The 12,663-nt window shown below is 51.5% G+C and overlaps 2 protein-coding genes across 4 annotated transcripts; one reads left to right on the top strand and one right to left on the bottom strand.

Annotated features, from left to right (window-relative positions):
- Positions 1-2,394: 2,394 nt before the first annotated feature.
- On the top strand, positions 2,395-12,662 carry LY6G6F (lymphocyte antigen 6 family member G6F). Of its 3 annotated transcripts, none has more exons than XM_027099270.1 (6): positions 2,395-3,117; positions 3,621-3,950; positions 4,035-4,298; positions 5,257-5,412; positions 5,553-5,619; positions 5,753-5,995. In XM_027099270.1, the coding sequence occupies exons 1-6, from the start codon at positions 3,060-3,062 to the stop codon at positions 5,775-5,777; spliced, it is 900 nt and encodes a 299-aa protein (XP_026955071.1). In that variant the 5' UTR covers positions 2,395-3,059; the 3' UTR covers positions 5,778-5,995. The 3 variants fall into 3 exon arrangements, with proteins under 3 accessions (XP_026955071.1, XP_026955069.1, XP_026955068.1); XM_027099268.1 differs by lacking the exons at positions 5,553-5,619; positions 5,753-5,995 and adding exons at positions 10,798-10,944; positions 12,114-12,662 and having other exon boundaries at positions 2,404-3,117; XM_027099267.1 differs by lacking the exons at positions 2,395-3,117; positions 3,621-3,950; positions 4,035-4,298; ... (1 more) ...; positions 5,553-5,619; positions 5,753-5,995 and adding exons at positions 9,190-10,699; positions 10,798-10,944; positions 12,114-12,662.
- Positions 7,412-9,190, bottom strand: LOC113616078 (lymphocyte antigen 6G6e-like). The gene is given in 4 exon segments (XM_027099273.1): positions 7,412-7,708; positions 7,711-7,986; positions 8,093-8,218; positions 8,914-9,190. Coding segments are annotated over 4 exon segments (489 nt in total). The 5' UTR covers positions 8,972-9,190; the 3' UTR covers positions 7,412-7,679.
- Position 12,663: the final 1 nt, after the last annotated feature.

Raw genomic sequence — 12,663 nt, 5'->3', positions numbered from 1 at the left:
ATGGAGAGCTACGCCATGGTCATGGATAGGAAGACTCAGTATTGTTAAGATGTGTGAAATACTGGTTTAAAAAAAAAAAAAAAAAAAAAAAAGAAGGATGGGGCTTCCCTGGTGGCGCAGTGGTTGAGAGTCCGCCTGCTCATGCAGGGGACACGGGTTCGTGCCCCGGTCTGGGAAGATCCCACATGCCGCGGAGCGGCTGGACCCGTGAGCCATGGCCGCTGAGCCTGCGCGTCCGGAGCCTGTGCTGCGCAACGGGAGAAGCCACAACAGTGAGAGGCCCGCGTACCGCAAAAAAAAAAAAAAAAGATGAATTATTGCACTTAGGCGTGAACAATTTTCAAAACCATAATGTTGAGTGGAGAAAAGAAAGCCACAGAAGATTACATACAACATGACACCATAGTGCAAAATTCAAAAACACTTAAAATTTAATGATCAAGTATGTGAAAGATAAAGAGCAAATTTATAATACTGTTACACAGCATAGAGGATCTTTGGCTGAAAGGGTAATATTCTGTTTCTCGATAGATATAGAGGTTTGTTTTATTTTTTTTAGTACCTTACACCTACATAATATATAAACTCTTTAGCTTTTCATTGCAGTAAACACATATAGAGAAAAATGCACCAATTGAATATGTCCATGTAGTCATCACCCAGATCAGGAATCTGATAACATCATTACATCATTACTGCATCTAGAAGACCCTCTCCAGATCACTACCAGTTGCTACCACCCCACCAAGAGTAACCATTACTTTTTCTTTCTGTTTAAATCTGAATTTATTTTTAAAATTTATTTTATTCAAATATAGTTGATTTACAATGTTGTGTTAATTTCTGCTTTAAGCAAAGTGATACATTCTTTTTCATATTCTTTTCCATTATGGTTTATCACAGGATATTGAATGTAGTTCCCTGTGCTACACAGTAGGACCTTGTTGTTTATCCATCCTATATATAATAGTTTGCATCTGCTAATCCCAAACTCCCAATCCATCCCTCTCCCACCACCCCACCCCACCCCACCCCACCCCACCCCCCAACCACAAATCTGTTCTCTATGTCTGTCAGTAGGTTTCGCAGGTAAATTCATTTGTGTCCTATAAGTGATATCATATGGTATTTGTCTTTTTCTTTATTTTTGGCTGCATTGGGTCTTCATTGCTGTGTGCGGGCTTTCTCTAGTTGCAGTGAGCGGGGGCTACTCTCGTTGTGGTGCTTGGGCTTCTCGTTGCGGTGGCTTCTCTTGTTGTGTAGCACGGGATCTAGGTGCATGGGCTTCAGTAGTTGTGGCTCACAGGCTCTAGAGCACAGGCTCAGTAGTTGTGGCACATGGGCTTAGTTGCTCCAAGGCATGTGGGATCATCCCCGACCAGGGCTCGAACCCATGTCCCCTGCACTGGCAGGCAGATTCTTGACCACTGTGCCACCAGGGAAGACCTCTTTTTTGTTTGTTTGTTTGTTTATTTATTTATTTTGGCCGCGCTGGGTCTTCATTGCAGCATGCGGGATCTTTAGTTGCAGCATGAGGACTCTTAGTTGCGGCATGCAGACTCTTAGTTGAAGCATGCAAACTCTTAGTTGTGGCATGCATGTGGGATCTAGTTTCCCGACCAGGGATCAAACCCAGGCCCCCTGCACCAGGAGTGCAGAGTTTTAACCACTGGACCACCAGGGAAGTCCCTGTTTTTCTCTTTCTGACTTACTTCCCTTAATATGATAACCTCTAGATCCATCCATGGGTAACCACTCTTTTAATCTCTAACCTCATAGATTACTTTTGTGTGTTTTTGCACTTTATGTAAATGAAGCATACAGTATGTGCCCTTTGTTTCTGGCTTCTTTACTCTCATCATGTTTGTGGGATTCAACCTTGTTGCATGTCATTGTGGTTTGTTCATTCTAATTGCTATCGAGTGTTCCGTTATGTGAATATACCACAGTTTATTTAGCCAATATACAGTTGTACATTAGATATAGTCTTTGGTATGCATGAAATAGTTCATCAAAAACAATTTTTAAAAAATAGCCTTTAAAGATAAATAACACATTGGGACTTCCCTGGTGGCACAGTGGTTAAGAATCCACCTGCCAACGCAGGGGACACAGGTTTGATCCCTTGTCTGGGAAGATCCCACATGCCGCGGAGCAACTAAGCCCGTGCGCCACAACTACTGAAGCCCGCGCACCTAGATCCCGTGCTCCGCAAGAAGAGAAGCCACTGCAATGAGAAGCCTGCGCACTGCAACGAAGAGTAGCCCCCGCTTGCCGCAACTAGAGAAAGCCCGCACTTAGCAACGAAGACCCAGAGCAGCCAAAAATAAAAATTAATTAATTAATTAATTAAAAAAATAAAGAAATGCTTTACCAGGAGTCTTTTTTTTAAAAATAAATAAATAACACATTCAAAACTATTAGAGCAATATGAAGAGCTGCCTTAAGAGAGTCCTTCCTGAGGCAAAGGGATGAATCAGTGAATTCTCCAGGCCCCTGCTATCCTTCTCCTTGAGTAATAACTTAATATACTCATCAGGGGCTCAGAAGAAGTCTGTGATGTGCCAGGCAGCCACAGAGAAAGTCATTCTAAGTCCTTTAGGGAGTACTGACTGGATGTGCAGTCTTGCGCTGGGTTCCCTGGAAACCAATATGAAGACTCAGCTTCTTCCCTCATGGCTGGTGTCTCTTGGGCTGGAGGAGAGAACACGGAATGTACTTCCAGACTGATGGGAGGTGGACAGCTGTGACCCCTTCTGCACAGGCTTCTTCTTAGCGCATAGAGTCTTTGTTCTGAGTCCTTCAGCTGGTGTGGAGTCTGAAGGGTGAAGAGGTCATCTTTGGAGTGGCCTGAACTTGGTCTTCTCCCTCTTGGCACAGAAAGGTGGTTGTCACTTTTTCCCCCATTAGACATGCAGCTGGGCTTTATCTCCCCAGCATTCCCATCCCCTTCAAAGGCCCATGTCACTCCAGACTAGGGAGTATGGGCCTTTATCTGGGCTCTGTTTCCTCCCTGGGGATAGCAGGTCCCAGGCAAGAGAACTTGGTAAGCTCTCCCCATGGCTGACTTATTCCTCCTCCTTCTGTGCCTACATGGGCTCCCCCAGGCCGCTGCAGGTAAGGAGCAGGAGTTGAGGGGTCCTTCACCTATTCACAGGGTTGGGAGGGACTGCTGCTGTTTCTCCTTAGCGGCCTGGGGAAGGCATCTGTCTCAAGAAGATAGATTTACCCCAGTTGACCTCCCCCTGCCTCTAATACTGGGAAAGATCCAGAGTCAGCGAGGGTCCAGGTCAGGTACAGTTTCCTTTAGAAAATAAGAACGGACAAGTAAATGCTCATCCAGAAGAGGAGAAACAAAAGGGAGGGGGATGGGCATTTGTCAACGATTCCAGCCTTTTCCCTCTTGCCCTCAGATTCCCTCACTTGCCAGGAGAGGTGGGGAAAGCACCGCCCTCTTCTCTCCACCTTACTTTTTTGTTGCTGTCACTCGAGAAAAGTGCTCACAGTCAGGCCCAGTGCTGGGGGACCCCAGAAGGAGAAGAAGCCAGGGGTAGGAGGTTGACGGGTGGGGTTGTTGACCTGATGGAGGTCTCTGGTCTCACACAGCCCCCTCCCCACAGACAACATCCAGGCCATCTATGTGGCATTGGGGGAGACAATGGAGCTGCCATGTCCTTCACCACCCACCCTGCATGGAGACGAATTCCTGTCCTGGTTCCGCAGTCCTGCAACAGGCTCCTCCACTGCTTTAGTGGCCCACGTCCAAGTAGCCAGGCCAGCCCCAGACCCTGGGAAGACTGGAAGGGAATCCAGGCTCAAACTCCTGGGAAACAACTCTCTGTGGCTGGAAGGGTCCAAGGAGGGAGACGCTGGGCGGTACTGGTGCGCCGTGCTGGGTCACCGCCACAAGTACCAGAACTGGAGGGTGTATGATGTCTCCGTGCTCAGAGGTGAGTGGGGAGCATGCAGACCAGGGGCCACTGGGAAGCAGGGAAGCCCAGACAAAGAACTGAGGAGTCCCTCTCTCCCTCCAGGATCCCAGTTCTCTGCGAGGGCTGCAGATGGATCCCCCTGCTCTATCCTCCTGTGCTCTGTGGTCCCCACCAGACGCCTGGACTCTGTGACCTGGCTGGAGGGGAAGGGTCCTGTGAGGGGGCGTGTGCAGTCCTTCTGGGGTGATGGAGCTGCCCTGCTCTTGGTGTGTCCCGGGGAGGGGCTTCCTGAGCCCAGGGGACGTAGACCAAGAAACATCCGCTGCCTCATGCCTCAGAACAAAGGGGTCAGCTTTAGCCTGGCAGGTAAACTGATGGACACTAAGGGAAGGGATGTTGCCTCCGACACATCCCGCACTGCTAGCTAGGGGAGGGGGCGAATCTGTTATTGGCTGTTTTTATCCTCCGCTGCCTGGAGGAGGAGGGCTTTTTTCTCACTGACTGAATCTGTAACAGAGAAGGGGGCTGGTTAAGCCAGCTTTCTGATGGAATAGACCATCAGTCAAGAGGGAGAAGAGGAATTCTGGTGGAATATACCTTTGTTTAGAAATAGGATAATCTATGACCTTTGTGGAATATCCCTTAGCAGTGAGGAAGAAGGTAAGAATTATTGCTGGGGCGGTTGTCTTTTGAAGAAAGGATATATGCACTGATGTTATAATGGCCCATTGATGGTGGAGGCAGAAGGAGAAAAAATATATAATTGTTTTACAATAAAAAGTCCATTATACAGAGAAGGAATGCTATTGGATGTAGAACAACCCATTTACAAGGCAGGAGGGAGGAGCAAATGACCATTATTTTCGTAAGCAGAGGCCAACTAACAGGCAGTGACTGGGTTCTATTTCCCTCTACATCCTCACACCTAGTCTGGGGTCTGGCATGTGGTGGGCACTCAGCAAATACCTGTGGAGTGGATGAATGGAAGAATGAATAAACACAAGGCATTTTCTTTTTTTCTTAAAAGGGTGGATTACTGTGAAGGGCTTGAGGAAAAAATCCCAGTTATGGCTGGTGGTCCACCCTGGAGTTAGCCATCCATGTGTAGCCAGGGGGGCATCACCACTCTCTATCAATGTTGGTTTATGGGATCAGGGTGAGAGGCCTGGAAACAGGCAAAATGGGGCGGTGGATATTGGGGGCAAGGAAGCCTTCTTTTGGAAGAGCCCAGCAGACTATGGGGGAAAGCCTTTCTTTAGGGCACGAGGGACAGACCCCCCTCCCTGCCTCCCTCCTCATCCCTCTCGTCTTGCCCTTACCGCAGCCTCCATGGATGCCTCCCCGGCCCTCTGTGCCCCTTCCACAGAGTGGGGTGCACCCTGGATCCTGATGCTGCTGCTCACAGTGGGCCAGGGGTTCACCATCGTGGTCCTCAGCGTCATGCTCTGGAGGCGGAGGGTCCAGGGGACTAAGCACAGAAGTGAGTCCCTCCTTCCCAGAGGGGTGGCTCATATCTTGCCTCTATACCCTGTCTTCTCTAGGGGAGGAGGGGGGTAAGGAATATAGCTCTGAGTTATCTGTGACTTCTCTGCCACACCTCATATGGCTCTTTCTCCCCAGATGCCTCGTTTCCTCAGTTCAAACCCGAGATCCAGGTCTATGAGAACATCCATTTGGCCCATCTCAGGTGAGGAACAACTAGGGGGCAGAGGCTTAAATCCCAGAGGAGACTGAGGTTGGGGTGGGGATGGGATGCTGGTTCCTGAGGACGTGGAGAATAGAAGTATCCTTAATGTCTTTCCACTTTGCAAAACCCACAGGCCACCTGCCCCTAAGACCAGGTGATCTCAACGACAACTGCTGGGAAGTGTGACCTGCTGTCTCCCTGGCCATCTGGCACCTGAAAGATTCCCGAAAACCTTGGCAAGGGGGCAGGGGCTGGGAGTGCTACTTCACAGTCCAGCTGGTCTCCAGCAGCCAAGCTTTCTGTGTGTGTGTGTGTGTGTGTGTGTGTGTGAAGGGGCTGGGGGCTGAAGGAAAGGAGAAGCATTATTCTGTGATGTCACCTATGAAAAGTGTGGTTTCCTGTCTCACAGAAGCCAGTGGAGGGGTGGCCCTGAGCCTGCAGTACCATGGGGTTGAGGGGAGCTTGGGGTAGCTGGAAGGGGTTGAGGAGGAGTGGGGATGAAGAAAAGAGACAGAGGAATCCAGAGACTTGAGCAGTGGTGGAGAATCAGTTATGGGGGAACCAAAGGACAAATGGGGGAAACTGAAGAAGAGAGAAGGGAAGAGGCCCAAGTCAGGGTAAAGGGAAAGAGATGGAGAGAGAGAGAGAACAAATAGAAGTACAAAGTGGGAGGACTGAGGGACAGAGAGAATGGAAAGAAGACTCAACTTGCCTCTAAATTAAGCCAGATCCCCACCCCTGTCTCATCCTCGCAAAGAAAAGAAATTGAGAGAGAAGCACCTCTAATCAGACCCCAGACTTCCTCAGATGGAAGTGGAGGGAACTGAGTCAGGATGGGGGTACCTGTGCCCCCCCTTATCCTAGGCGCTCCACTGTGGCATCCGGAGCAGGGAGCAGCTTACCACCCTGACATCCTGGGGGCCCCTGGGCAGGAGTGTCCACCGTGCTGGGTGGGCGAATTCCCTGGTGGGGTGAGTAATTGGGCCCTGCGTGCTTGGCTGTCAGTGAACCAGGACAAGTCTGGGCTGGTGAAGCGGGGGAGGGCACTGGTGCTCCCAGCTCCTAGCCTCACACAGAAATGAGCTGGTCTCCCGGCCACACCCTCACCACTCCACGAGGGGCCCCTCTGTGTGTCTACTCAAGCTTAGGCTTCACTGGAGAAAAGCTTTCTCAGAAGTTTTACCTAAAGCCTTCATGCTGCAGTGGCTTAAGCTAAGTTAACGGCAAGAAGGAGGATATCAATGACAGATGGAGGGTGATGTGAAAGTTGTGGTTCACGTGCCAGCACCCCAGCCCAACCCACCAAGCAGCTATAGTTTGCTGTTAGAGCACATGTGTGTGCGCATGCACACACACACACACACACACACACACACAGACATGGAGCAGTGTTACTGAACTCCCAGATAGTACTTTTTTTTTTTTTTTCGGTACGCGGGCCTCTCACTGTTGTGGCCTCTCCTGTTGCGGAGCACAGGCTCGGGACGCGCAGGCTCAGCGGCCATGGCTCACGGGCCCAGCCGCTCCGCGGCACGTGGGATCTTCCCAGACCGGGGCACGAACCCGTGTCCCCTGCATCGGCAGGCGGACTCTCAACCACTGCCTCACCAGGGAACCAGAGTCCAGCAGGCGGACTCTCAACCACTGCGCCACCAGGGAACCAGAGTCCAGCAGGCGGACTCTCAACCACTGCTCCCCAGATAGCACTTTTATTATATTTACTCTTCATAGTTCCCCAAGCTCTCCTTCCTGACCTACGAAATTAATCTCTCCTAGCAGGACCCTCATCCTCATCACACCTGGTGCCCCTTCGATCCCCTTGCCTGGGACCCACAGCTCTGTCAAACGCCTGCCTTGCCAGAGAGCTGGGGCTGAGAGAATGCATCAGCCACAGACATTTAGAAAAGACCAGAGATTTAGAACAGGTGTTCCTTATGAGGCTGGGCTCCGGGTAGGTGCCTCTGGGCAGGAAGAGGCTAGAGCAGTGCCTGTAGGAATCGGGTTTGGGGAGGGGTCCGTGAAGGTGCTGGGCCCAAGGGGTGTGAGGTCTCTGTACAAGATCAGGTTCTTGGGCAGATCTCAGAAGTGTCTGTGAATGTGTTTCCAGGGCCATGGCGATAGTGGAAGAGCCTTGGGCTGCAGGCTGGTGGAGGAGGTGGGCTCCCCAGGTGAGGCTGGCCACGAGGATGAGCGGGGTGATAAGGAGGAGCCTGGGGAGCCGATGCGGCATGGTGGCTGCATCGCACAGGTCCTGCTCGCAGCAGTGGTGCCGAGGAGTGTAGGAGAGTGACCGGTAGGTGGCATGGCCCTGCAGAGAGCGCTGGGTCCTTGGGAGGCAGGCTTTCCGCTCGATGACCTCACTGTTCTATGGGACAAAGAGGGGATGCTGAGGCAGGGCAGGAAGGAGGCAAGGGCCAGGAGGCCACAGGAAAGGCAGGACGGATGGCGGTGGGGAAGGCCTAGGGAGTCCTCCCTGAGGTACCAATACTGATGCCACAAACTTCATCATCCTGACGCTCGGTAGGAACAGGGTAGCAGGGTTTGGCGAAGTTGCAGGTGTAACAGTGGAGCCGTCTCCGGGCAGGGGAAGTGGCGAGACCTGTGGGGTCGGTGGAGATCAGGCAGGGAGGAAAGGCAAACAGGACAGGTGAGAGGCTGAGCCCAGATTTGAGAATGGGATGCACAGACAGAGGTGATACACAAAGTGGGGAGAGAGGAGCAGTGAAGTGGAGGGAAAAATAGACAGAAATAGAAAAAGAGACACAGAGAAGGGAGGGGGGATAATACAGGAAAAGGAAACGACGCAGAGGCACGAGGGATACAGGGAGTGTGAGAGACACACAGACATGAACAGAAGCCAAGAGAATCAGAGATGAGCACAGAGAATGACACAAAAAACCAGGCCGGGACGGGGAGGGGTTGCCAGTGAAGAAGTTAAGCAGATGGTGCTAAGTCAGATGAGAAAATAGGAATTAACATTGACCAAGGGGCCCAGCAAAGAAACAGGAGGTGAGATAAGGGTCAGGGGAGACAGAGGCTTGTCAAAGATGCCACAGGAAAGAGACAGTTATTCTCAAATGCCTTTGAAAGGAAATTTTTCTTGTTCCACCTCATCAGGCTGTCCTGAGACCATTCCCAGTAGCTTTTCTTTCCAAAACCCCTACAACTACCTCCTTGGCATTTCTCAACACCCTCTCCGCCACCCCCCCCCCCCAGACCTCAGGCTCCTCCACAAGCCCCTGCCAGCACCACCGCCCCACCCTGCACCCAGCCCCCAAGGATTCCCCAGCCCACCCTTATCCAGTGCCCCACCGAGAAACAGAATGCAGAGGAAGATGCTGGAGGTGCCCATGGCTGGACCCGGGGCTCAGGAGTCTGGGAGAATCTGATCTGCACCCAGAGATCCTAGAGTTGGAGAGATGGAGCATCTGAGTGAGACAGGGAGGGAGCAGTAAACAAACACACCTAGGGAGTGAATCTGAGGGTGGGGGACCAGATTTGGCAGACTGACATAGCAGGGACCCTGTTCTCACAATTCTCACATCCTCCCTGTCTCCTACTAGAGCCTGCTCTTGCCTTAAGGGTGTTCTCCATTCCTGCAGCGTTGGTCTGTTACTCTTAGCTGCGTCTGTCGCTCCTGAACCGATGTCTGTCAGCGTCTGTCACTTCCCCTCCTACTCCTTTCCCTCCCTCCCCTTGTCTCAAGCTGTTCTTTGCTCTCTCATCTCCTTGTTTTTGTTTCTCTGTCTTTTGTCCTTCTGTGCATTTAAGTCTGTCAAGGTCACTCTCCTTGACCTTGAGCCCCGGCCCAGAGTTGGCGAGCGGTGTTTGAGTGTGGGCTCAACAATCCCCCACCCACCGGCCCACACACAGAGCCCAGCTGCAGCTGCATAAGGGAGGACGCCGCCCAGCTTCCCATTCCTTTGATCCCCCCAAGCCTCAACATTCTTACCCCGTAATTATCTCTCCCAGCCTTACTGCATTAGAGGAAAGAATCATGGGTGCGGCCAGAGGGACTGATGTGTTTCCACTGGTGCAGGGATGAGGGTCAGAAAGACCAGGAAGGAAGGCAACGATAAGATTTGGGCAATACGGGTGGTAGAGTCTAGAAGACGGGGGCTTAAGAGATTGGGGAGAAGAGCTGCACCTGGGGAATCAGGGCAGAATGTACTGGGAGTAAGAGGCAGACAGGGTGGGGGAGATGTGAGGTGGAGGTGAGGCAGAGGAGAGACAGGTATCCACTGAGCAGCAGTTTTCAAAATATTTATCTCAGGACCTCTTTACACGCAAGAATTACTGAACACCCCAAAGAGCTTTTCTTATGTAAGTTATATCAATATTTGCTATATGAGAAATAGAAACAGAATATTTTAATAGGTTCATTTAAAAATAAAAAAACAATAAACCCATTACGTGTTAACAAAGCATAGTTTTGCGAAAAATAATCCCTTTCCCAACAGTACAGTGGGAAGAGTGGCACGGCTTTACCCTTTGGGGAATCCATTTAAGGTTGGGCTTAATAGAAGAACTAGAAGATGGCTGGGTTTTCACATCTGCTTCTGCATTCAGCCTGTTGGGATTTGTTGTTTTGATTGAAGTATCTGAAGAAAATCTGACAGATATGTAGTTGGAAGAGGAAGACGGTGGAGGACCCTCTAAAAGGGCCTTAGGGACCCGCAGGAGGTCTGGGGCCACCGTTTTAGAATTGTTCCTGAGATGGAAGAGTTTGGGGATGCCAGAGGATGCTGAGAGCTCTTTCTCCTGTGGGGGCCCCTCCCTGTCCCCACTGGGGCCCCGGTGGCTGCTGGAGGAGTCTCTTTCCTCCCTTTTTATTGCCCTATAAAGCCAAGGCAAGCACAACTGGAGAAAGCCCACGCGCAGCAACGAAGACCCAATGCAGCCAAATATAAATAAATAAATTTTTTTTTTAAAAAGCCCAAGGCAAGGGGGATAAAAGGCTGGCAGAGCGGGGCCAGGGAGGCGGGTGGGCGGGAGGGAGAGGCGCTACAGACACAGGCAGACACAATGAACCCCCTGTTTGCTGGGATCCCGCGCAGCGCCCTGCTGTGGGCTGCCTTGGGTAAGGAGGCAGCCAAGGCGCCTGTCACAAAGGCCCATCGCCCTGTGCCAGCCGCCCCCCACCCCCGCCCAGTTCCAGCACCTCTTCTCTCCTGCCAGGAAACCGCAAGCGGTGCTATGACTGCGGTGGAGGCCCCAGCGGCTCCTGCAAAGAGACCGTGACCACTTGCGGCCAGGGCAAAGGCTGCGGCTTCCTGGAGGGCAAACCCCAACCAGACCTGAGACAGACCAAGCCATCTGGAAACCGTGAGTCCTCCGTTTGTCCCCCTGCCTCCAGCCCCTACTACTTCAGTCCTTCTGGCTTCCAGAACCTTCCAGGCTCAGTCTGGCTCTGGGCAGATGGTGCCGCTGTCAGAGTGGAGCGGTCTGTAGCCCCTTCTGGCTCCTGGCACTGAGCCCCTGGAAGCCCGCTGTCTGTGTGGCCCCACCCCCTCCTCTTTACCCTCCAGAAAGACTCTCAGAGGCCCATTCACTCACAAATGGGTGAAAAGCTCCCTTGAAGGCAGGGACCAAAACATTCAGCCAAACTTCAACTTGCAGGCATCAGCTAAGGACCAGGGAGGTATGTGTGTGTGTGTATTCTAATTTTTTTTGTTTCTAAATAATTTTAGGTTGACAGAAAAGTTAATTTTATTAGAAAAATAGTACAGATCAGTACTGTATAGCCTCACCCAGTTTCCTCTAATGTTAATGTCTTATATAACCATAGTACAATTAGCAAAATCAGAAAATAACACCGGTACAGTACAACTAACTAACCTACAGACCTTACTCAATTTAGCCAGTCGTCCCACCGATGTCCTTTCTCTGATCCAGGACCCACACCAGGATCCTACATTGCCTTTAGCTCTCCTGTCTTCTTAGTTGTCCCCACTCTGGGACAGTTCTGAGTCTTCCTTTGATTCCATGATCTTGACATTTTTGAAGAGTCCTGATGAGTTATTTTATAGAACGTCCCGCAATTTGGATTACCTGATATTTTCTCATGATTAGACTGAGGTCGTGAGCTTTTGGCAAGAAGTGATGTTGGTCCCTTTCAGTGCATCCCATCAGGGATTCACTTGGTTTCAGGGAGGTGTTTTTTTTTTTTTTTTTTTGCGGTACATGGGCCTCTCACTGCCGTGGTCTTTCCTGTTGCGGAGCACAGGCTCCGGACGTGCAGGCTCAGCGGCCGTGGCTCACGGGCCCAGCTGCTCTGCGGCATGTGGGATCTTCCCGGACCGGGGCACGAACCCGTGTCCCCTGCATCGGCAGGCAGACTCTCAACCACTGCGCCACCAGGGAAGCCCGACAGGGAGGTGTTTTTTGAGGGGGCAGAGGATCCCTTTGGGCTCCTTGGAATCACATCTGCTCTGCCCCAGAAGGCAAGTCCTCAAGCCAGGAGTCCAACAGCCCAATCTCCTTCTCTCTCTCAGCCTCAGTGACCTTGATTCATCACCATGCAGCCTGCGTGGCGGCCCATCATTGCAGTCGAGTGGAAACAGAGGTGGTGGGAGACGTGACTTATATGACCCACAGCGACTGCTGCGTCTGCGACCTGTGCAACAGTGCTGTGGCGAGCACTGCAGCCCCCGCGTGCATCGTGGCTGCAGGGGTCACCGCCCTAGCCTGGCTCTTGCCAGGACTGTGGAGAGGGTAGTGGGAGTAGGGGAAGACAAGGGAGCAAGGGAGCAAGGGAACAAAGGGGATCTGAGGTGAGAAGATAAACACTCCTCTGTGAGCCATTAAAATCTACCGACCACTCTAGAGCTGACTGGAAAATTCCATCTTTTGTTGATGGGAGGGCTGATGGAGTAATGTGGGGCAACCAGGCTCTAGTGTAGGGGTTATCAAGGATCAGTGGACTTAGTTGCAATGGTGCACTGCTTAACCAACTAAACCCCAAAGGACAATGGAGAATCTGCCCTATGTGACTCCTGCACCCTGTTGCTAGGGAGAATCTTCCTTAGCAACGAGGATCACTGA

The sequence above is a fragment of the Aethalodelphis obliquidens genome, unplaced genomic scaffold, assembly GCF_003676395.1.
Source record: "Aethalodelphis obliquidens isolate GAN/ISIS:26980383/991018 unplaced genomic scaffold, ASM367639v1 scaffold131, whole genome shotgun sequence".
NCBI lineage: Eukaryota > Metazoa > Chordata > Mammalia > Artiodactyla > Delphinidae > Aethalodelphis > Aethalodelphis obliquidens.
This window is presented reverse-complemented; position numbering and strand designations above follow the sequence as displayed.